The 25,679-nt window shown below is 45.4% G+C and overlaps 1 protein-coding gene across 2 annotated transcripts in view; it reads left to right on the top strand.

The window, feature by feature from the left end:
• Positions 1-25,679, top strand: part of uvrag (UV radiation resistance associated gene) — a 405,878-nt gene that overhangs the window by 163,937 nt on the left and 216,262 nt on the right. For both annotated transcript variants that reach the window (XR_011595706.1, XM_070892559.1), the window contains exon 8: positions 168-294. Coding sequence is in view for 1 of the 2 variants with exons in the window: in XM_070892559.1 (XP_070748660.1) it covers positions 168-294 (127 nt within the window). In the remaining variant the exon portion in view is untranslated. The remainder of the gene's footprint in view (positions 1-167; positions 295-25,679) is intronic.

Raw genomic sequence — 25,679 nt, 5'->3', positions numbered from 1 at the left:
GTCAGCATGCTGGAACACCCAATAGTGGCACTGTTGATTATACAACCCAAGAGCTGTGATCTCCAAATGTAACTTCACCACAAGCCAGCTGTGTGGTAGTTGGGAGGAGGTTGTTGCATGAAGATTGATGGAGGTAAAACGGTTTCATTGTTCTTTATTACTTTTAGAAAAAGGAACGCGAGCGTTTGCAGTTGAAGATCTTAGTGCTTCGGAACGAACTGGAGAGACAGGAGAAGGCACTGGGACGGGAACTGGAAGTGTTGCAGAAGGAGCGGATTGCATTCCAGGACAAAGGTGAGACTACTTCCTGCTTAAATACCCGTTTCGTTTTATTTTCCCCCAACATTGACAAAATTGTAATCCTGTTTTTTTTTTGATGTGGTGGGTGAAGACAAAGCAAGTTTAAGAGGCCCCTTTTATGGCCTCCATTTTTTTTATATGTATACATACACAAAGATCAAACATTTGTTTTAGATTTTTGGCTTTTTAAAAAAAACATTAACTGCGGTCTGAGCAGATGGCAGTAAAGTTAAATGAACAGGACTACTATTATGAGTTAAGGCGGATAGCAGGAAGTAATGGAGCAGGTCAACAGAGAAATTGTGTGGCCTTTGTTCCGTCTTTGTTTTTGAAATAATGGAAGTAGTCCAGTTCACGTGTTGGTGCCCCAGTGTTTACCTCAGAACTGCACGATTAATTTTCATGTAATGTGTGTTCAAAACAGATCTTTGTTTCAGGTATCTTAACAAAGTATATTGTACATGCTGTCCCTCGCACTCAGACTTCAACACTAAGTGTGAGCGATTTGTTGGGACGGTGTCCTGGGCGGAGCGGTAAATTTTGCGTCAGCAAATGGTTTGTATCTGCCGTCGCAAAATTAAGCAGCTGGGCCTGGTGTTTTGGAGCTGGGCGCTACGGGAGGTGTCCGCCTCTTTTAGGGCGCTAGGCCGGCTGAGCAAGGGAAAGTCCCGAGCTAAACAGCCGGCCTCAGAACACCCTAACAGAGGCCTGGGGGAGAGCGGGGAGGAACCTGGAAAAGAAAAACAGGAAAAACATTCCCAATACATAGCTCGCACCACCACAACATAAATCACAAAAAAAAAACAATTTTAAACCATTCTCACTTACCTGAGGTCGGCATTCATAGGCGTTCCCACCAGGGTGTGCTACAGAGCGCTAAGGGTCGGGTGGCAACCAAAAACCGAGTTGATGTCGCAACCAGGGACGTTACACACCGGCTCGCCACTTCCACGTGGTAATGCTGCACTCGGTGTCGATACTGCCATCGAATGTCCTGGCAGGGCACTGGCCGCCTGGGCGCAAGTGCTTTCCGCAGCTAATGCCGTCCCTCTGGGGCGCTACGAGGGGCGATAGAAGACCGAAAATCTAGCCCAATGTGTATTACTTGTGCAAAATCAGTTTGGTTACCGATGCTTCCTTCTCGAGCTCTGATTGCTTGATGGTTTAAATTGCAGTTATTTTATTATAGCCTCCGGGGAAACTCGAGGCCGACCCATTTGTGTCGACGGGAGCAATGCCCCACACTGGTTGACGTTTTCCTTTTTGCTGCGATGCTATCGCTCATTCTTAACTACATGCCAAAGCACTCCGCATAGACTACACATGAACGAGTTTTAGTTGAAATGGGCAGGGGTGCCAAGAGAGTCTGTCCGCAGCTGGTTGATGTAAAACAATTTTCACAAATTAGCAATTTGAAGAAGAAAATTGTTGAAATCCCACATTTCCGTCAATTGGTGCACAACCAAATCCCTTGGTGTGACTCATTGCTATTAATTTAGATAGTATTAAAGATAATGGCATATATTTAATAGAAATGGGTCAAATTCAGCACACTGAAGCTAACTACAGTGAGTTGTCTTAAAATGTAATTGAACCCATCATTCTCACAAACCAGCCAAACGTGTTACTTAACTTAAATGCTGTTTGTTGCAGCCATTAATACTTTTTTTATTCGTTCCGGGATGTGGGCGTCCCTGGCAAGGCCAGTATTTATTGCCCATCCCAAATTGCCCTTTGAGAAGGTGGTGGTAAGCCGCCGCCTTGAACCGCTGCAGTCCGTGGGGTGAAGGCACTCCCCCAGACAGTGCTGTTGGGGAGCGAGTTCCAGGATTGTGACCCAGCGACAATGAAGGAACGGCCGATATATTTCCACGTCAGGATAGTGTGTAACTTGGAGTGGAAATGGATGATGCTCCCATGCGCCTGCTTCCCTTGTCCTCCGAGGTGGATCTACAGTAGACACCTCAAAGCGTTGGAGAAATACCACCAGCGCTGCCTCTGCAAGTTCCTGCAAATCCCCTGGGAGGACAGACGCACCAATGTCAATGTTCTCGATCAGGCCAACATCCCCAGTATCGAAGCACTGACCGCACTCGACCAGCTCCGTTGGGCGGGCCACATCATCCGCACGCCAACACAAGACTCCCAAAGCAAGCGCTCTACTTGGAACTCCTCCATGGCAAGCGAGCCCCAGGTGGGCAGAGGAAATGTTTCAAGGACACCCTCAAAGCCTCCCTGATAAAGTGCAACATCCCCACTGATACCTGGGAGTCCCTGGCCCAAGACCGCCCTAAGTGGAGGAAGAGCATCCGGGAGGGCACTGAGCACCTCGAGTCTCGTCGCCGAGGGAATGTAGAAACCAAGCACAGACAGCGGAAGGAGCGTGCGGCAAACCTGACTCCCCACCCACCCTTTCCTTCAACCACTGTCTGTCCCACCTGTGACAGGGACTGTAATTCCCGTATTGGACTGTTCAGTCACCTGAGAACTCACTTTTAGAATTGAAGGAAGTATTCCTCGATTTCGAGGGATTGCCGATGATGATAATGAGGTAGTCGAGGTCGTGGGTTTGGGAGGTGTTGCTGAAGAAGCCTTGGCGAGTTGCTGCTCTGCATCTTGTAGATGGTACACACTGTGGTCACATTGCGCCGGTAATGGAGGGAATGAATGTTGAAGGTGGTGGATGGGGTGTCAATCAAGCGGCATGCTTTTCACTGGATGCTGTCGAGCTTCTTATCCAGACAAGTGTGGAGAGTATTCCAAATCCCTGCTGACTTGTGCCTTTTTAAAAATAAATGATGGGAAGGTTTGGGGTATCGGGAGGTGAGACACTTGCCGCAGAATACCCAGCCTTGTTGCCATGATATTTGTGGCTGGAGATTCTTAATCCTTAATACTTGGTATTCGTCCTTGATTCTTAGTACTTGAAGATTACTTAGCTTTGAAAAGATTTCCAGTGTGTATTTGGATGAATTTTAGTGTTTTATTTTTCGAAAATTGAGAAACCCAATGAAGCGGCCCCCAAATTTGGAGCAGGAGAGATGAGCTAAATAGAAGTAGTGACTTTGTGACCCGAGGTGCTTGGGTTTGGAGGAGGGAGGAGTTCCGCAGTTGACACAGAAGCATTGGGTTCGGAGACTGTGTTGAGTCTTGATTTTAACAGAATGAGGAGAGAGGCAACTGTATACAATCATTCATCACTTTGGTTTCTCTAAGAATTTCATTCTTTATCTGGATGTCTTTGTGTCTGAATACACATGCTGCTCTTGTCAATTATTTTGCTTCCGATGTCGATTCTTCAGTGTCAACAGTATTTTGAAAATTGCCCTGAGGAAACCAGGAAATTGGTATTGTGTCGTGTACAGCAGACTAATGAATGGTTTGGAGGGGGGATGAATTAGATAGGATTACTGTATCGTTGGTTTGAGTCCAATACAGGACTGTCATGCATACCCGTAACGCACTCGTGAACATATGTTCTGTTTCATGATGAAACACTGAAGGAACTGCAATTGCTGAAGAAGAGCATGAAAATTTACCACTGGTGATTCTGCAAGTGTTGCTGAAGCAATCAGCACAGTTCACAAAATCAGACAGCTAATATATACATCGCTGAAGATTTTACTTGAAGGGAGGAGATAAATTTAGAATGTAAATGCTGAACCCTATACACAATTCTGTTTCAGCGGTTATGTAATGGAGCAGGCACTGGGGCATTTGAAAACAACAGACCAATGGCAAGATACAGAATCAGACAGATTGTGTGGTTTTGATTTTTCTTTAAACATCCTACTAAAATGCAGCCAAGTCTGTGCTTGGTAAAGGTTCAAATGCCAAGAGACATCAATGTGACCATTGGCTACAGCCTGAAATGACTTCCCTCCCTCTGATCTCCTCTTTGCAGCCCCTCACCCAGCTTGCGTCACCTCTTTTATTCATAGGCAGTTCCTCGGAATCGAGAAAGACTTGCTTCCACTCGTAAAATGAGTGGCTGAGGTGGCTGAACAGTCCAATACGAGAACCACAGTCCCTGTCCCAGGTGGGACAGACAGTGGTTGAAGGAAAGGGAAGGGTGGGACTGGTTTGCCGCACACTCCTTCCGCTGCCTGCGCTTGCTTTCTGCATGCTCTCGGCGATGGGACTCGAGATGCTCAGCGCCCTCCCGGATGCACTTCCTCCACTTAGGGCAGTCTTTGGCCAGGGACTCCCAGGTGTCGGTGGGAATGTTGCACTTTATCAGGGAGGCTTTGAGAGTGTCCTTGTAACGTTTCCTCTGTCCACTTTGGTTCGTTTGCCGTGAAGGGGTGCCTGCTGTTTGAAAGCTTAAAGAGAGGAGCATAACTCTTCGGAGAAGTGCTGCAAATAGGAGTTGAATATGACTTCTTGTTTTATTCTTAGCCTTTCACTCTTCTACGTCTAAGATGCTCATTTTTAGTTTTATTCTGGTTCACAAAGCAACATGCATTTATATAGGTGCCTCAGTAGCTCCCAAAGCGCTTTGCAGCCAATTAAGTATTCTTGAAGTGCAGTCACTTCTGCAATAGAAACGTGGCAGCTGAATTGCTCTCAGAAAGGTCCCACAAACAGCAATGTGATAATGATCAGGTAATCTGCTTTAGTGATGATGGTTGAAGGATAAATATTGGCCACGTCACTGAGGCAAATTCCCCAGTTCTTCGAAATAGTGCCGTGGGATCTTTTACATCCAATATCTCAACTGAAAGACAGCACCTCCAACTGTGTAGCACTCCCTCATGAATGCATGGGAGAGCCCGGATAGATTTTGTGCTCCAGGCTCTTGTGTGGGACTTGAAGCCACAAACTTCGAACTTGAGAGATGAGAGTGTAGCCACGGCTGACAGCGCTGCTGTGTCCTAGAGCTATCAGCAAAGCTTATAGAAACATAGAAACATAGAAAATAGGTGCAGGAGTAGGCCATTCGGCCCTTCGAGCCTGCACCGCCATTCAATGAGTTCCTTTTATACAGTTCCATTTTAAGAGTGATTGTGTTGCTTTTACTTTTATTGTTGCGATGAGACTTGGAAAGGATCAGTTTTGAAAGTAGCTCCCCTCCCTGTTACTTGTTGCATGCTTCTTATATGGGGTGGGTGGGGGGGGGATAAAAAGTATTCCCATACATCCCAACCCAGCAAACTAGCCAAAGCTGACCAAGCGCATCAAATAAACTTCAGTAACCGGTCTGAATATCGTCCTTAAGTTATTCAATGAGTTAGGCTGAGAGTCCAGTGCAGCAAAGGCCTGTCGGAACTCGAGCTGCAGGCGTCCTCATTTAGTCAAATCTTGCTGGAAAAGTAATGGCGTGTTATTAAAATGCAAATTGGCCAACAAATTCAGGAGAATGTTATGAGTTGCAAATGTTCAGAACTGGTTTGTCAATTTACACCGCTCCACCTATTCCCTCATATAAAGGGCATCTCTCCTTTACGCTCCCTGTTATTTTTTAAGAACTTGCTGGATTTGAACATTAATGTCCTATTAAAAGCACCGCAGAAAGCTAGGGCTGGAACTTATCTGTCGTAAGCATCTTTTTAATGATGTGATAATTGTTAATGCAATGCCAGAAATTGAAGAATCTAAACAGTTCAATCTCATTCCTGTATCATAATGTGCATCACCTCTCCGATCCTACACCCCATTTTATTTCCATTCCTGAGCTAAACCACAACAGCATCGACAGAAATGCTCAAAAAGGCGATTGCAACCAGACTTCAAGAAAATAAACCTTCACCGGCCGGACATGACCCAGAAAGCACCTTTGCAGATATTGGCACATCTGTAATTGTCACTCTTGAGAAATCAGCACCTCATTTAAAATGTCCCAGCCTCTATGTTGCTGTCCAAACAATCTGGTCTTTCTTGGCTCCGGTCCCATCTTCCAAATGATCGGATTGGCTGTACTGACAACCTCCAACCTTGTGAAAAGAACTGAATGTTGTTTTCCTGAGATGCTGACGAAGAGGTTGAAGCAGTCGCAGCCAGATTGTATGTGTTGGAAGTGCCATCAGTTGCCATCTTGAAGAAAATAGTGCTGCAGAATTGAAAAATAAATTTTTTTATTAAACTGTACAATCCCTTATTGAAGGGAGGTGAAGAATTCCATTAAATGTACATCAAATGTTACCCATTTCGAATCGCAGCATTTAAAGAATCAAGTGATAACTATTGAGATTGCTCGTACTTGGCTGCTGGACTAGCTGCTCTGAGATCGAGGAGGTGGTAACTGCAGATGTGGTCTTTCAAACGCTATATAGATTACACTGCTAGTCTTTTGTTTTGAGCAATGCCTTTTTATCTCTCAATGTTCCGAAAATTTCAACTGCGCCCCAGTCTAAGGTTGCATAATATAACTAATACCCCCAGAGTTTATTGAAACATTACCTTCCTCGGTGTTAGTAGACTTGTAACTGAAAGCACAAGTTTCTGATTTTGAAAGATTGCCTCGAGACTCTCGAACCCAGAAACCCTTGTTAGTAACAACAGCAAAGAGACTACTAGGTTTCCTGGAAAGATTTCGTATCGTTGGCAAGGATAGACCCTAGAAATGTACAACAATAAACTCCGACGGATGTGAAATTGAATCCAAAATATCGATTGGCTCCAGAACTGATTGAGGTGTTTCATTTTGTAGATCCCATTACATTTGGGAAGGAATGGGTTCATAACAGTTACCGAAAAGAGAGAAGAAATAAAGTTAAATGTTTTGGGTTTCACTGAAGATAGATTTAAGGAAAACCATCTATTCATGGCAATAATGCTGATGCCTGTTCCTGAATCTCTTACTTTTGTACTTTTTTTTCCATTTTAAAGAACGTGCAGGTGAGTGTAGAATTGGGGTCTTGCTAGGTGAGTTTGAAGAGTTGGAGTTAAAGCACAACATCTGAGGATTATCCAAATACTGCATGGTCAGTCAGGTAGGAAGAAACTCATTTAGATGTACGAACATTTGACTTGAGAAGGTGTAGATCGGAAGGTCGCCTAAGATGGGAAGGATTCCTCGGACATTTGAATGAATTCTAGGGCAAAGGAAACACAGGTGATGGGTTTCATCTGAATAGGACTGATACCAAAGAACTTTCACAGTCACTTGCTGCCTTTCACGGTTAAACAAGGTCCCACACATGCGGTTAGTGGGCAAAATTAAGTCACATGGTATTGGGGGTAATGTTATTGACGTGGATAGAGAACTGGTTGGCAGACAGGAAGCAAAGAGTAGAAATAAACGGGTCCTTTTCAGAATCGCAGGCAGTGATTAGTGGGGGTGCCGCAGGGCTCAGTGCTGGGACTCCAGCTATTTACAATATACATTAATGATTTGGACGAAGGAATTGAATGCAGATGGGTGGCAGTGTGAGCTGTGAGGAGGATGCCAAGAGGCTGCAGGGTGACTTGGACAGGTTAGGTGAATGAGCAAATGCAGTATCATGTGGATAAATGTGAGATTATCCACTTTGGTGGCAAAAACAAGAAGGCAGATTATTATCTGGTGACAGATTAGTAAAAGGTGAGGTGCAATGAGACCTGGGTGTCATGGTACATCAATCACTGAAGGTAGGCATGCAGGTACAGCAGACAATAAAGAAAGCTAATGGCATGCTGGCCTTCATAGCGAGAGGATTTGAGTATAGGAGCAAGGAGGTCTTACTGCAGTTGTGCAGGGCCTTGGTGAGACCACACCTTGAGTATTGTGTTCAGTTTTGGTCTCCAAATCTGAGGAAGGACGTGCTTGCTATTGAGGGAGTGCAGCGAAGGTTCACCAGACTGATTCCCAGGATGGCAGGACCGACATTTGAAAGACTGGATCGGCTACGCTTATATTCACTAGAATTTAGAAGAATGAGAGGGGATCTCATAGAAACATATAAAATTCTGACGGGACTGGACAGGTTAGATGCAGGAAGACTGTTCCCGATGTTTTGGGAAGTCCAGAGCCAGGGGACACAGTCTAAGGATAAGGGGTAAGCCATATAGGACTGAGATGAGCAGAAACTTTTTCACTCAGAGAATTGTGAACCTGTGGAATTCTCTACCACGGAAAGTTGTTGAGTCCAGTTCATTGGATATATTCAGTTAGATGTGGCCCTTACGGCTAAAGGGATCAACGGGTATGGAGAGAAAGCGGGAGTGGAGTACTGAAGTTGCATGATCAGCCATGATCATATTGAATAGTGGTGCAGGCTCGAAGGGCCGAATGGCCTGCTCCTGCACCTATTTTCTATGTTTCTATGTATTCAAGGTGTGGTCTGATTATAACTGTGTACAGCTTCAACCTTATGTCCCCAATTATGGTTTGTTGATTTGGGGTTATCGAACTCAAAAATCTGTTGACTGCTCTGCAATTGCTGGATAATCATCGAGGGAGTCAATAGAAATCCCATTGGATTGGACATAAGCCAATTTTGATAAAGGAGACAAGACATGTCTGATTAACCCAGCAGTCTTACTTCACAGAGAGGGAAAGAAAAGTAAATTAGCAGTATGCATTCGGGGCGTGGCATTGGGCTGGAGAGATGTGCCAAATAGAGTCACGTAGATCATCACTGAGGGCACCTTTTTAGATCCATACACAAAAATGGTTTCAGAAACTCACTAAGTTGGTTAAATTTACAAAATATTAGGAGGGGAGGTGGCCCAGCTGAGTCTTGTGAAGCAGCCAAGGAACTACACCAAAATCGCGACAAAATTTGCAATGCGACAAATGAATTTCAGTTAAGCTAAGTGTCAAGTTTTATGCATCGAAAAAAATAATGGGGGCACTGCCTACTCCATGAATAGCATCAGACAAGCTAGGAAAGAGGTTGCGAGAGTCATGGGAGTGACAGCAGTCAGTAATTAGCATGTTTAGTCATGCAGCGAGCCATGTCACCCTTGGATATATACTGCCTTTAACTGGGGATTTATTGTTTTTGATCGATCTGAACATGTTTCAGACCACCTTGCAAGTGACGTCAATCATTGCATTTCTTTGCACACCCTCATGATTTGTGTCTTCTGCTATTTGTGTCTTCTCTGATCTTTAGTTGCAAGAAGTAATTTTGTAGGTTCCAGGGTGTCCTTCAGCAAGAGAAGCAGTGGGGATATGACTCGGGAGGAGAACACAACTGGTTCCTGTTGATGGTCTCTGAACCAGATGTTGGGTGAAGAAAGATTTGGTCTAGCCTGCGATGGCCCCACTCGTGAAATAGATGTTGCAACTGTCCAGGATCATTCATAAAAAGTGGCCACTTAAGTGAGATACAGCATCCTGGTTGGCTCCTGTGGATCAATGCCCTTGCTGCTTGGGAAGGAGAGAGAAAAACAAATTGATTGGAGGTGGAGAGAAGAGAAATGTTGCTCAAAGTATTTGACCTGAATAATTCCTTGGACATTTTTTAGGCGTGTGGATCATTGTGTTTTATAATTAACATTGGGCTCCTCAACTTATTTTGGAATATTTTTTAAAAATCTCTTACTTTACAAAAAATTCAGAAAAGCATTCTTTTTAAAAACTCATCATTATTTTAAGAATGTTTGGACACCTATTGCAGGAAGAAAAGTTTTGACTTTGATCCTGGCACTGAAGTGCTCCAGACTTGCCTTCCCCTTTAAGTGGATTTAATCTAACCCAGACTCTCAGCATTATGAAAAATGAATTGCAGTGAGATTGAGCAACAAAGCTGAACACAAAGCCAGGACCCTTCCTTGAAAAAAAATGTAATCTTGTCCAGATTCAAACAATGCAACCGTTTGAGAATTATTTTTTAAGAAAACAGTTGTGCAGCAGGTGATGCAAATCTGAACTTAATGTAATCGTTGGAACCAAAAATCCCATTACCTCAATGTTTTTAAGCTCAAGAATCTTTCAATTCTAGCTAAACGGTTGATGGAATTTGCATAAAATACAACGCCTTTCTGAGGACCTCTAGTCTTTCTGAGCCTCAATACTTCAATCCCCAGCAGGTGTGCTGCAACATCGATTTATTCCCACTGACAAAATGCGTGCAGTAGTATTTGCCAGTACATTCCTCCTAAATCTTTCTACAGGAGGTAATGTCACAGCATTATGAAAAATGAATTGCAGTGAGATTGAGCAACAAAGCTGATTTGAAGGCCGTTATTTAATCTGGTAGGATGTAGGCTTGAATGCAGGCCAGATTAATGCGAAGAACATTTCTCATTGTTGCCCATAAGGGTCTTGCGCTGTCTGCGTTTGGATGATCACAATTTAGTTCCGAGTTTGGGTGAGTCCACACAGCAAATCTGACTGCTCTTCGCCACTAATTTTGCCATTGGGAAATAGAAATGTCACACTGATGGTCTGAGACTGGGACTAAATGTACATTGTTGGTGTTGTGCATCTGTAAAGCATGCACTCCCATGTTCTGCCACCAGAGAGCGCATCCCCTGAAGTCCCAAGGGATCCCAGCATCCCTTGGGAGCACTGTATATAAGCCAGCCCCTAAGGCCTGTTAATCACTCTGGAGTGTCTTAATAAAGACTGAGGTCACTGTTACTTTAACCTCCCTGTGCAGTCTCATCTGTGTTAGGAACACAACTGGTGACGAGTACACGAATCCAATGCAAAGATGTAGCAAACTGTGGGCATCCTGGATAAGTTCTCGGAGGGTGAGGACTGGGAAGCCTATGTTGAACGGCTAGACCAGTACTTTGTAACCAACGAGCTGGGCAGAGATGGAAGCGCTGCAAAAAGGAGAGCGGTCCTCCTCACAGTCTGCGGGGCACCGACCTACAGCCTCATGAAGAATCTTCTGGCTCCGGTGAAACCCACAGATAAGTCGTATGAAGAGCTGTGTACACTGGTTCGGGAGCATCTTAACCTGAGGGAGAGCGTGCTGATGGCGAGGTATCGGTTCTACACGTGCCAGCGATCTGAAGGTCAGGAAGTGGCGAGCTACGTCGCCGAGCTAAGGTGACTTGCAGGACAATGTGACTTTGATGGCAACCTGGAGCAAATGCTTAGAGACTTTTTTTTGTACTGGGCATTGGCCACGAGACCATCCTATGAAAACTTTTGACTGTAGTGATACAGACCCTCAGTCAGGCCATTGCGATAGCATAGGCGTTTATGTCCAACAGTGATAACACCAAACAAATCTCTCAGCACACAAGTGCTAGCCATGTTCATAAATTAACTGGAACTGTGTTTGCGAGCAGAAATGTACAGGGCAGAAACCACGAGTCTGCAACTACCAGCAGGCCTCAGGTGACCCAGATGACTGAGTCTCCAACAAAGGATGAATGCAAGGCCATTCACACCTTGTTGGCGTTGTGGAGGATTCCATTCAGCCTATTCATGCCGCTTCAAAGGGTATGTTTGCAAGAGCTGTGGAACAATGGGGCACCGCCAAGTTGCAAGCTCTGCAAAACCTGCTAACCACCACGTGGCAGAGGAAGATCGGTCCACGGTGGATCAAAGCAATTTCGAGCCTCAGAGAGGAGGCAGATGCTGAAGTACACTGGGTGCACACATTTTCAACGAAATGTCCACCTATAATGCTAAACGTAAACTTGAATGGCTTACACGTAGCCATGGAACTGGACACTGGCGCTAGCCAATCCATCATGAGTAAAAAGATGTTTGAGAGACTGTGGTGCAACAAGGCACTCAGACCAGCCCTGAGCCCCATCCACACAAAACTGAGAACGTACACCAAAGAGCTTTTCACTGTCCTGGGCAGCGCCATGGTCAAGGTCACCTACGAGGGCAAGGTGCACTAACTGCCACTCTGGATTGTCCTGAGTGATGGCCCCACACTGCTTGGAAGGAGCTGACTGGGCAAAATCCACTGGAACTGGGATGACATCCGAGCACTATCACATGTCGATGAGGCCTCATGTACCCAGGTTCTTAACAAATTTCCTTCCCTTTTGAGCCAGGCATTGGAAACTTTTCCGGGGCGAAGGTGCGGATGCACTTGGTCCCAGAGGCATGACCCATTCACCACAAGGCGCGAGCGCTACCCCACGTGATGAGGGAGAGAGTGGAAATCGAGCTGGACAGGCTGCAACGTGAGGGCATCATCTCCCCAGTGGAATTCAGCGAGTGAGCCAGCCCGATTGTTCTAGTACTCAAAAGTGATGGCATGGTCAGGATTTGCAGCGATTATAAAGTAACTATTAATCGTTTCTCGCTACAGGACCAATACCCGCTACCTAAGGCAGACGACGTATTTGTGACGCTGGCAGGAGGCAAGACGTTCACTAAACTCGACCTGACTTCGGCCTACATGACGCAGGAGCTGGAGGAGTCTTCAAAGGTCCTCACCTGCATCAACACGCACAAGGGACTGTTCATCTACAACAGATGCCGTTTGGAATTCGGTCAGCTGCAGCGATCTTCCAGAGAAACATGGAGAGCCTACTCAAGTCGGTACCACGCACGGTGATTTTTCAGGACGACGTATTGGTCATGGGTCGGGACACCGTCGATCACCTACAAAACCTGGAGGAGGTCCTCCAACGACTGGATCATGTAGGGCTGCTGCTGAAGAGGTCGGAATGCGTTTTCGTGGCAATAGAAGTGGAATTTTTGGCGAGAAAGATCGCGGCGGACAGCATTCGGCCCACAGACGCCAAGACAGAGGCTATCAGGAACACACCCAGGCCACACAACGTCACGGAGCTGCGGTCGTTCCTGGGACTCCTCAACTATTTTGGCAACTTCCTACTGGGGTTAAGCACCCTCTTAGAGCCCCTACATGTGTTATTGCGTAAAGGTGAGAACTGGGTATGCGGAAAAAAAACAAGTAATCAAATCGCACAGGGGAGCCTGGAGGAGGAATTCATAGAATGCAAACAGGATTGTTTCTTCGAACAGTATGTTACAGAACCTACAAGGGAGCAAGCTATCTTAGATCTGGTCCTGTGTAATGAGACAGAAATAATAAACGATCTCCTAATAAAAGATCCTCTCGGAATGAGTGATCACAGTATGGTTGAATTTGTAATACAGATTGAGGGTGAGGAAGTAGTGTCTCAAACGAGCATACTATGCTTAAACAAAGGGGACTACAGTGGGATGAGGGCAGAGTTAGCTAAAGTAGATTGGGAACATAGACTAAACGGTGGCACAATTGAGGAACAGTGGAGGACTTTTAAGGAGCTCTTTCATAGTGCTCAGTGAAAAAGAAGGGTGGTAAGAGAAGGGATAACCAGCCGTGGATAACCAAGGAAATAAAGGAGAGTATCAAATTAAAAACCAATGCGTATAAGGTGGCCAAGGTTAGTGGGAAACGAGAAGATTGGGAATATTTTAAACGACAGCAAAGTATGACTAAGAAAGCAATAAAGAAAGGAAAGATAGATTACGAAAGTAAACTTGCGCAAAACATAAAAACAGATAGTAAAAGCTTTTACCGATATATAAAAAGGAAAAGAGTGACTAAAGTAAATGTTGATCCTTTAGAAGATGAGAAGGGGGATTTAGTAATGGGAAATGTGAAAATGGCTGAGACCTTAAACAATTATTTTGCTTCGGTCTTCACAGTGGAAGACACAAAAACCATGCCAAAAATTGCTGGTCATGGGAATGTGGGAAGGGAGGACCTTGAGACAATCACTATCACTAGGGGGGTAGTGCTGGACAGGCTAATGGGACTCAAGGTAGACAAGTCCCCTGGTCCTGATGAAATGCATCCCAGGGTATTAAAAGAGATGGCGGAAGTTATAGCAGATGCATTCGTTATAATTTACCAAAATTCTCTGGACTCTGGGGAGGTACCAGTGGATTGGAAAGCAGCTAATGTAACGCCTCTGTTTAAAAAAAGGGGGCAGACAAAAGGCAGGTAACTATAGGCCGGTTAGTTTAACATCTTTAGTGGGGAAAATGCTTGAAGCTATCATTAAGGAAGAAATAGCGGGACAACTAGATTGGAATAGTGCAATTAAGCAGACGCAACATGGATTCATGAAGGGGAAATCATGTTTAACTAATTTACTGGAATTCTTTGAGGATATAACTAGCATGGCGGATAGAGTTGTACCGATGGATGTGGTGTATTATGATTTCCAAAAGGCATTCGATAAGGTGCCACACAAAAGGTTATTGCAGAAGATAGAGGTACGCCGAGTCAGCGGAAATGTATTAGCATGGATAGAGAATTGGCTGGCTAACAGAAAGCAGAGAGTCGGGATAAATGGGTCTTTTTCAGGTTGGAAATCGGTGGTTAGTGGTGTGCCACAGGGATCGGTGCTGGGACCACAACTGTTTACAATATACATAGATGACCTGGAAGAGGGGACAGAGTGTAGTGTAACAAAATTTGCAGATGACACGAAGATTAGTGGGGAAGTGGGTTGTGTAGAGGACACAGAGAGGCTGCAAAGAGATTTAGATAGGTTAAGCGAATGGGCTAAGGTTTGGCAGATGGAATACAATGTCGTAAAATGTGAGGTCATCCACCTTGGGGGAAAAAAAAACAGTAAAAGGGAATATTATTTGAATGGGGAGAAATTACAACATGCTGCGGTGCAGAGGGACCTAGGGATCCTTGTGCATGAATCCCAAAAAGTTAGTTTGCAGGTACAGCCGGTAATCAGGAAGGCGAATGGAATGTTGGCCTTCATTGCAAGAGGGATGGAGTATAAAAGCTGGGAGGTCCTGCTGCAACAGTACAAGGTATTGGTGAGGCCGCACCTGGAGTACTGCGTGCAGTTTTGGTCACCTTACTTAAGGAAGGATATACTAGCCTTGGAGGGGGTGCAGAGACGATTCACTCAGCTGATTCCGGAGATGAGGGGGTTACCTTATGATAGATTGAGTAGACTGGGTCTTTACTCGTTGGAGTTCAGAAGGATGAGGGGTGATCTTATAGAAACATTTAAAATCATGAAAGGGATAGACAAGATAGAGGCAGAGAGGTTGTTTCCACGGGTCGGGGAGACTAGAACTAGGGGGCACAGCCTCAAAATACGGGGGAGCCAATTTAAAACCGAGTTGAGAAGGAATTTCTTCTCCCAGAGGGTTGTGATTCTGTGGAATTCTCTGCCCAAGGAAGCAGTTGAGGCTAGCTCATTGAATGTATTCAAATCACAGATAGATAGTTTTTTAACCAATAAGGGAATTAAGGGTTATAGGGAGCGGGCGGGTAAGTGGAGCTGAGTCCACGGCCAGATCAGCCATGATCTTTTTAAATGGCGGAGCAGGCTCGAGGGGCTAGATGGCCTACTCTTGTTCCTAATTCTTATGTTATGTTCTTATAGAAACATAGAAACATAGAAACATAGAAAATAGGTGCAGGAGCAGGCCATTCAGCCCTTCTAGCCTGCACCGCCATTCAATGAGTTCATGGCTGAACATGAAACTTCAGTACCCCCTTCCTGCTTTCTCGCCATAACCCTTGATCCTCCGAGTAGTAAGGACTTCATCTAACTCCCTTTTGAATATATTTAGTGAATTGGCCTCAACTACTTTCTGTGGTAGAGAATTCCACAGGTTCACCACTCTCTGGGTGAAGAAGTTTCTCCTCATCTCGGTCCTAAATGGCTTACCCCTTATCCTCAGACTGTGACCCCTGGTTCTGGACTTCCCCAACATTGGGAACATTCTTTCTGCATCTAACCTGTCTAAACCCGTCAGAATTTTAAACGTTTCTATGAGGTCCCCTCTCATTCTTCTGAACTCCAGTGAATACAAGCCCAATTGATCCAATCTTTCTTGATAGGTCAGTCCCGCCATCCCGGGAATCAGTCTGGTGAACCTTCGCTGCACTCCCTCAATAGCAAGAATGTCCTTCCTCAAGTTAGGAGACCAAAACTGTACACAATACTCCAGGTGTGGCCTCACCAAGGCCCTGTACAACTGTAGCAACACCTCCCTGCCCCTGTATTCAAATCCCCTCGCTATGAAGGCCAACATGCCATTTGCTTTCTTAACCGCCTGCTGTACCTGCATGCCAACCTTCAATGACTGATGTACCATGACACCCAGGTCTCGTTGCACCTTCCCTTTTCCTAATCTGTCACCATTCAGATAATAGTCTGTCTCTCTGTTTTTACCACCAAAGTGGATAACCTCACATTTATCCACATTATACTTCATCTGCCATGCATTTGCCCACTCACCTAACCTATCCAAGTCACTCTGCAGCCTAATAGCATCCTCCTCGCAGCTCACACTGCCACCCAACTTAGTATCATCCGCAAATTTGGAGATACTGCATTTAATCCCCTCGTCTAAATCATTAATGTACAATGTAATAAGTAATTGCTTTTGAGAGAGCCAGAAACGTTTTATGCTCCAACACGCTGCTTGTATTGTATAACCCGTGTAAAAGACTCGTGGTAGCATGTGATGCGTCGTCGTACGGAGTCGGGTGTGTACTACAACAAACTAACGTTGCGGGGAAGTTGCAACCCGTCGCCTATGCTTCCAGGAGCTTGTCTAAGGCCGAGAGGGCCTGCAGCATGATTAAGAAAGAGGCATTAGCGTGTGTGTTCGGGGTAAAGAAAATGCATCAGTTCCTGTTTGGCCTAAAATTTGAGCTGGAAACCAATCACAAGCCCCTCATATCCCTGTTCACTGAAAACAAGGGGATAAATACTAATGCCTCAGCCCGCATACAAAGCGCGAGATCCCCCTTATCAGAGTATAGCTATACCATCCTCCACAGGCCAGGCACTGAGAACTGTGCGGATGCTCTGTCGGCTACCATTGCCCACCACGGGGGTGGAAATGGCGCAGCCTGCAAACTTGTTGATGGTGGCGCAGCCCGCAGATTTGTTGATTGTCATGGAAGTGTTTGAAAATGATAAATAAATCACCTGTCATGGCCCACCAGATTAGGACTTGGACCAGCCAAGATCCTCTGCTATCCCTAGTAAAAAACTGTGTGCTGCATGGGAGCTGGGCCAACATCCCCGTTGAAATGCAAGAGCTAATCAAGCCGTTTCAGTGGCGAAAGAACGAGCCGTCCATTCAGGCAGACTGCCTGTTGTGGGGTAACCGCGTAGTGCTTCCCAAAAAAGGCAGGGAGACGTTCATTTTGGATCTCCACAGCACACACCCGGGTATAGTAATGATTAAGCGATAGCCAGATCCCACGTGTGGTGGCCCGGTATCGATGCTGCCTTTGAGTCCTGTGTACGGCAATGCAGCATGTGTGCTCAGTTGAGCAACGCGCCCAGAGAGGCACCACTAAGTTTGTGGTCCTGGCCCTCCAGACCATGGTCGAGGATCCATGTCGACTATGTGGGCCTGTTTCTCGGTAAAATGTTCCTGGTGGTGGTGAATGCTTTTTCAAAATGGATTGAATGTGAAATAATGTCGGGAAGCACTGCCACCACCACAATTGAAAGCCTGAGGGCCATGTTTGCCACCCATGGCCTGCCTGACATACTGGTCAGTGACAACGGGCCATGTTTCACCAGTGCCAAATTTAAAGAATTCGTGATCCACAATGTGATCAAACATGTCACCTCGGCCCCATTTAAACAAGCCTCCAATGGGCAGGCAGAGCGGGCAGTACAAACAATCAAACAGAGCCTCAAACGAGTCACAGAAGGCTCACTCCAAGCCCGCCTATCCCGAGTACTGCTCAGCTACCGCACGAGACCCCACTCGCTCACAGGAGTGCCCCCGGCTGAGCGACTCATGCAAAGGATACTTAAAACCAGACTCTCGCTGGTTCACCCCAACCTGCATGATCAGGTAGAGAGCAGGCAGCAGCAACAAAATGTAAACGATGGCCGCGCTGCTGTGTTACGGGAAATTGATCTGAATGACCGTGTGTATGTGCTAAACTATGGACATGGTCCCAAGTGGATCGCAGGCACGGTGATGGCTAAAGAAGGGAGTAGGGTGTTTGTAGTCAAACTAGACAATGGACAAATTTGCAGAAAGCACCTGGACCAAACGAGGCTGCAGTTCACAGACAGCACCTTTTTTGAGCCCACAACACACACCCAAGGGATCAACGACACCATCAATCGAACCCATCACGCCCAACAGCCCAGCAAGGCCACCAGAACAGACATTTGTACCTTGGCGGTCCACCAGGGAAAGAAAGGCTCCTGACCGCCTGACCTTGTAAAAAGTTTTCACTTTGACTTTGGGCGGTGGAGTGATGATGTGTATCTGTAAAGCATGCACTCCCATGTTCCGCCACCAGGGAGCGCATCCCCTGAAGTCCCAAGGGATCCCAGCATAAGCCGGCCCCTAAGGCCTGTTACTCACTCTGGAGTATCTTAATAAAGATTGAGGTCACAGTTACTTTAACCTCCCTGTGTGCAGTCTCATCTGTGTTAGGAACACAACAGTTGGCATAAAGCAGAGGGAGTTAACGCTGGTGTTCCAGACCTAGAAATGCTCGCTGCTGACACTGAATGCCAAAAGTGGTAAAGCATTCTGTTCTGTAGGGCTCAATTCTGCAGTTTGAATTTTCAGAAAATTTCAGCCACAAAATCCAACTTTCCTCGTCCCTCGAAAAAGAAAATGTTGGAATTGCAGCCCAATTCATATTTTTGGGTCAGTTTGACCTCTGGTTATCCAGCTCAACTCTCAATTGCACTCCTAGTGGTGAGACAAAATGAAGGGTCCATATGAAAGCTTGAATTTGCTTCACTTTTGTTTTTCTTTGACCAAGCCTTTCGGCAGCTCTGTAACTCTCTTGCTTCAGCTGGGTACCCAATCAAGAATAGCACGCAGTCGAAGAATTAATTGAGTATTTATAACAATTTTTAAAATGATCACACTGGCATTTTGAACACGGTGAGGTGGTTACATGTTCCCACCATGTGGAGTTAGGGACTGTTATCGATTCACTAAGTTGACTTTGCTGGGGCTGATCAGAATTGAGGCAGAGCCAACTGAGTTCGGGGTACTGATGTCATGGATTTCCAGCAAATCAGTTAATAAATCGCAACGCTGGCCCTGGCCCAGGTGCATTTGATTCCACAGACATTTTTTAACGTCCAGTTTTCCTCACGTTGCAGATGGGGCTGTTCCAATCACGTAAAATTAAACCACCTTGCTGTATGACATTTGTGCTCAATATCCAACTGATGATTCAATTTTTCTTCTTTTTAAAAATAAAACTTAACAGAAATGCAAGTTTATAACATGACCTGAAATGGTCTCCCTGCAAAGTGACTTCAAAATCCTCATCCTTTATTTTTCTTAAGTCTGCCACTGCAATTTTGTCCCCTTCCTCTACAATCTTTCTGAACTCTTCATTCTTGCGTGTCTCTTCTATTCTTCCAGTTCATCTATTTTATCGATTTTTCCCCCCCCTCCCCGCCCGCCCTCCTTTCCTCTGTTACATTATAAATGGCAGACTTTAGCCACCATCCCCCTGCACCTTGGAATTCAAAAACATTATCAAAATCTGTATCTTGCACCATATTTTCTGACTGCTCCCAGAATTCTCTCCCACTCCCTGCTCGGTGTCCTGTGACGCACTTTTGGAGAAACAGCATGGAGAGGCAGAGTAATCTAAATGATATTATTTTGAGGGGAACAATGCAAGAACAAAGCGACTTGGGGTGAATGCTCTCAAATCTTTGAAGATGGCAGGACAAGTTGATGAGTTGTTTCAGAAAATATGGGCTCAAGTTTCCACAAGAAAATAAACGGGCGCCCCTCCGAGCTGGGCGCCCGTTTTTCGCGCCTAAAACGGCGCCTAAAAAAATCCTCCGTATTCTTCACCTACTTACAGGTCCTCTGGCCCTCGGCGCAGCCAGCACGAGCTGTGGGGGGGGCGGAGCCAGGTCCCGGCGCTGAAAACAGTGCCGGGACCTCTGCACATGCGCGCTACAGTGGGCATGCAAGTGCAGTAGCTCCAGGCGCCGAACTGTGTGGGAGGGGCCCGAAGCACGCAGCCCCTAGCCCTGGCTGAATGGCCTCACTACTGGGGCTGCGTGAATAAGGCTCCTCCCACGGCCAGCTCCTGCTCCCCCCCGTGCCCCCGACCGGACCCGACACCCGCCCCCCCCCCCCCTCCCCCCCCCCCCCAACCGACCAGACCCCATGCGCTCCCCCCCCCTCCTCCTGCCGACCAGACCCGACCCGACACCCACTCCCCCCCCCCCCCCCCCACCTCGTTCTGGACGCCTAATTTGTAACCTGCGCCTGATTTTTTTAATGTGTAGAACAGGTTTTTTCAGTTCTACAAAAATCTTCACTGGCTCCATTCTACTTTAGTTTGGAGTATGTTTTCACTGTGGAAACTTTCAAATCAGGCGTCAGTGGCCGGACACGCCCCCTTTTGAAGAAAAAATTCTGTTCTAAACTGGAACTGTTCTACCTGACTAGAACTGCAGAAAAACAAATGTGGAGAATTGCGATTTCTAAAATAGTCCGTTCTCCACCAGTTGCTCCTAAAAAATCAGGCGCAAATCATGTGGAAACTTGGGCCCTATATGGGGCTTTGTAAATAGGGGCATTGAATCAAAAAATAAGGCAGTCATGCCAAACCTTTACAAATCACTGGTTGGGCCTCCGCTGGAATATTATCCATAATTCATGGCACCACACTTTCGAAAGGCTATCAAGTTCAAGGAGGTTTTCCAGGATAATACCGGGAATGAGTGAGTTCAGTTGTGTGGAGAGATTGGAAAAGCTGGAATTGTTCTTACAGTAGAAGGCGAAGGGGAGATCTCGGAGGTGTTCAGAATTACGAAGCATTTAATAGAGAAAGTGGGGGAGGAACTATTTCCTCTGGCAACAGGGTCGGTAACCAGAGGTCATAGATTTAAAATAATTGCCAAAAGAACTAGAGGCAAATGAGAATTTTTTTCACAGAGGGTTGTTGAGATCTGGAACACACTACCTGAAAGGATGCTGGAATCGGATTCCAGAGGAACTTCCAAAAAGCAATTGGACTTGTACTTGAAGAGGACTAATTTAGAAACATAGAAACATAGAAAATAGGTGCAGGAGTAGGCCATTCGGCCCTTCGAGCCTGCACCGCCATTCAATGAGTTCATGGCTGAACATGCAACTTCAGTACCCCATTCCTGCTTTCTCGCCATACCCCTTGATCCCTCTAGTAGTAAGGACTACATCTAACTCCTTTTTGAATATATTTAGTGAATTGGCCTCAACAACTTTCTGTGGCCGAGAATTCCACAGTTTCACCACTCTCTGGGTGAAGAAGTTTCTCCTCATCTCGGTCCTAAATGGCTTACCCCTTATCCTTCGACCGTGACCCCTGGTTCTGGACTTCCCCAACATTGGGAACATTCTTCCTGCATCTAACCTGTCTAACCTGTCTAAACCCATCAGAATTTTAAACGTTTCTATGAGATCCCCTCTCATTCATCTGAACTCCAGTGAATACAAGCCCAGTTGATCCAGGTTTATGTCAACCCGAGCGGGCAGACGGGGTCTCGGTTTAACGTCTCATCCGCCAGACGGCACCTCCGACAGTGCAACACTCAGCACTGCACTGGAGTGCCAGCCTAGATTTACAGGCTCAAGTTTCTGGAGTGAGACTTGAACCCTCAACCTTCTGACTCAGAGGTCCATGACTGCATATAAAAAGATGTACACCAGCACCCAGAGCTTAAATGGATGGCTTAGGATTTCTCGCCCTTTTCGCATCCTTTTGATATTTTGATTCTCCCCACCCCCACTCCTAAAGGTGACACCCATCTCTTCCCTCCCCCCTCCAAAGCATCATCCAGAGGGAATTTGCAGGGCTATGGGGAAAAAGCTGAGGTGTGGGACTAAATTGGGCAGCTCTTTCCAAGAGCCAGAACAAGCCCAAGGGGCCGAATATCATACTCCTGTGCAGTGCATTCACTGATTCCATGCTCCGTATAGGCACTTGGGCCATAAGGAAGGCCCTTGCAATGTATTTATTACTGTACAGTGAATGACAATATGAAGGGTCATGAAGGGCTGGATTATGTAACAACCTGCTGTTATACAATCCAGCTTATGACGTGCATAGAAGGGTTTCCCTTCAGTTTATTTCTCGTTGACTCTCGCTCGCACATTTTCTTTCCCGTTGTGACTGAGTATTGAATTGTCAGGAAAAAAAAATGAAAAGGCAAATTGACACATTAAAGTCACCCTTTCCAAAGGTCAGATGTAGACTACTTCATCATAGGCCTCACCTCATTTAATCTGCTGAGAAAAGTTCTGCACAAATCCTACATAATCCTTTAAGATTTTTCAGCAGAATACCAGAATATTCACTCATTCATTCTCAAATTTCCATGATTAATCTCTGGCCTGCTGCTCTCCACTGACAGACGTTCACTACTCTTCTTTGTTTTTTCCCCTGGGTCACCCTTTTTAAAAATGGGCATCATTTTAAGCCATTTCCCATCTAGTGAGGCCTCCCCAGCATTTGATCCAAAGTTGCACACAGCTGGGTACTTAAATGTAAAGCAGTGGCGCTTTGAGGTAAAATCTGGGAATGGGTAAGAAATTGTCTTACTGGTGGAAAGCAAAAGGTACTTATTAGAGGACTTATGTCTATTTAGAGTAGAGGTAAGTGCTGCATGAGATGCACAGATGGTTTGTTGGATGGGTCTAACTTTTCCCCCAAAATACTATTTTTCACATGACCCGAGATTTAAAAAAAAATTATTTTTGATTATCTTTCCCTCCTAAAACAACGGACTTTCATATTAAAAAAAACACAACAGCGTGTTTCCAGAATTGTTTCCACTTCTGGGTGCAAATATAAGCTGGGGGTGTAGAGGAGTGGGCCTGGGAGGTTGGATAGCAGTCCCTTCCTGAAATTAAACCCTCAGATTAAAAGCGTTTTGTTCTTGGTAGCCACACTATGTTGGAGAGGCATCTTCTCGGATTCAGTTTCGCCCACGGCTAGTTCATTTTATATTCTGGTCTTGTAGTTCCATTAAACAGCCTGTTTATCTGTGCCAACTGTGCGCCTCAATTTAAAATTAAACTGAACCAAATCTCCCTCAATATTTTCTCCAATGAAAAGCAGTTCAGTTTTGTGCATATCAGCAACTTATTCCCAGTCACTGAATCATCTTTGTTAATGTTCTCTGCACCCTCCCCACATTCAGGAATGTCTGACCAAAGGCAAAGTGCCCAAAGTTGCGCACAGTTTCAAATTGATTCATGGAATCCAAATCCTGAAGAATAGAAAGACTTGCATTTATATAGCGCCTTTCATGACCACCGGATGTCCCAAAGCGCTTTACAGCCAATGAAATGCTTTTGTAGGGTAGTCACTGTTGTAGTGTGGGAAACGTGGCAGCCAATTTCTGCACAAGCAAACTCCCACAAACAGCAACGTGATAATGACCAGATAATCTGTGTTCTTTGTTATGTTGATTGAGGGACAAATATTGGCCCGGACAGCGGGGATAACTCCCCTGCTCCTCTTTGAAATAGTGCCATGGGATCTTTTACGTCTCCCTGTGGGAGCAGACGGGGTCTCTTCTGAAAGACAGCACCTCTGACAGTGCAGCACTCCCTCAGCATGGCACTGGTGTGTCAGCCTAGATTTTTTTTGTGGGTTTAAGACCCTTGGGACTTGAACCCACAACCTTCTGACTCAGAGGTGAGGGCAGTACCCACTGAGCCACAGCTGATAAAATATAATAAATGTGCCTGTGCTGCTGTTTACTCTGTGTTGGAATTGTCTGAAAGTAACTTTGTGCTTTACATGGCACTGCAGCTGAGATTGGAAATTCTTGGACATGATACTGCAGGGTAACCTCCTTGTGTTCCAGCAAGGAGTTAATCTTGAAAGGAGAGGATAAAACTGCCTGAGGGGAAAACAAGAGTGGAAGATAAAATTGTCATTTTTATCTCGGCAGATAGTTTGTAGACTTGACACTATCATTGATCTATTGAGGTCCACCTAAACCAAATCCCTGCAATGAAGAAAAGTGAAATTAAATATTTAGTGCTTTCAAAATACTGTATTAATCAGAAAATGTCATGTATAGTGGTTTAATTGATGTATATTTTGCATCTGCCTCACAATTTTTCATTGTCGTTGGAAAAAAACTACAAGTATGTTTTTCCCTTGTTTATAACATTCTTGATACATCAGGGACAGATGGTGAGCGGATATTGAACAAAAGATGATCAGGCTAACGCAGGATGTAGCTTGTTGGATAAAAGTATGTCTTCACACTCAGACATTTTCATATCGTTTCCCTTTGCAGTAAATCCGCTGTATGTTGATCTACCAAAAGATTCTTATCGGAAGATGGTGTGTGGGGTTCCGGATGAGCAGTGATTTGATTGAAGCATTTTGTCGGCTGCACACTTTGACGCTTGAGCATTGAATGTTTTCTTCTTCCAATTCATGTTGATTTCCTCAGTTTCATATAAGTGGACAAAGTATTGGGGAGTGGCGAGTGTATAGACTGCACTACTGAACAATGGCAGAGAGAGATTTGACGGAGAGAGTGCAGGTCAAATGCAGTAGCAAAAACTGGGTTGTTCCAGCATTTTCTGCTAACTTGTCTACTTTTCAGTCCCCAATGCCCATATTTTTAGTACTTTTATTTAAAAAAAAAGGTAACTTCCCTACTCGTCGTTTGTTCCCTGTAGGTAGATTTTACATGTTGTGCCACCAAGCATTCCCTGAGGGGGCCACCAACTGCTTCCAGCCCACTGCCTGTCCTGTTTAGTGTCCTACTGCAGCAGCTACGTTTGTACGTACAGTGCCTAATTGGCCCAATTTTGGAATATTTTCATGGGTTTTCACTGTCAAACCAAGCTGCCCGTACAGAGACGTCAAACCAAGCTGCCCGTACTAACGTATTTCAATTTTTTTCATTCAGTCATTTCTTTTGGAGGGAAGGGAGTGAGAGGTTGGTTTAGAGGTACTTTATCTTGATCTGACTGTCCACCGTAGACTGGGAGTTTAAGTTGTGTGTAATGCTTGGCTTGCTGCATCATCTTCAAACCAAGCTACCCGAGAATAGTGCAATTTTAGTTTGCCTCATAACATAAGAAATTGGATCAGGAGTAGGCCATACGGCCCCTCGAGCCTGCTCCGCCATTTAATATGATCATGACTGATCATGAACTCAGGTCCACCTCCTTGCCCGCTCCCCATAACCTTTTCTCTCCTTATCGTTGAAGAAACACTCTTTCGGTCTTAAATTTATTCAATGCCCCAGCTTCCACAGCTCTCTGAGGCAGCGAATTCCTCCTCATAATTTTAAATGGGCGGCCCCTCATTCTAAGATTATGCCCTCTAGTTCTCGTCTCCTCCCATCAGTGGAAACATCCTCTCTGCATCCACCTTGTCGAGCCCCCTCATAATCTTACACGTTTCGATAAGATCACCTCTCATTCTTACTCCTAAATCAACCCCCTCATCTCCGGAATCAATCTCATTATAGAGTGCACACTATCTAGCTAGTAGGGGCACCGACACTTCCAGAATCCCACAGCTTAGATACAGGTTGGCTTGTGG

Source organism: Pristiophorus japonicus, chromosome 10 (genome assembly GCF_044704955.1).
Source record: "Pristiophorus japonicus isolate sPriJap1 chromosome 10, sPriJap1.hap1, whole genome shotgun sequence".
Lineage (NCBI taxonomy): Eukaryota > Metazoa > Chordata > Chondrichthyes > Pristiophoridae > Pristiophorus > Pristiophorus japonicus.
Note: the sequence above shows the minus strand (reverse complement) of the source record. Positions and strands in the feature narration are given on the sequence as shown.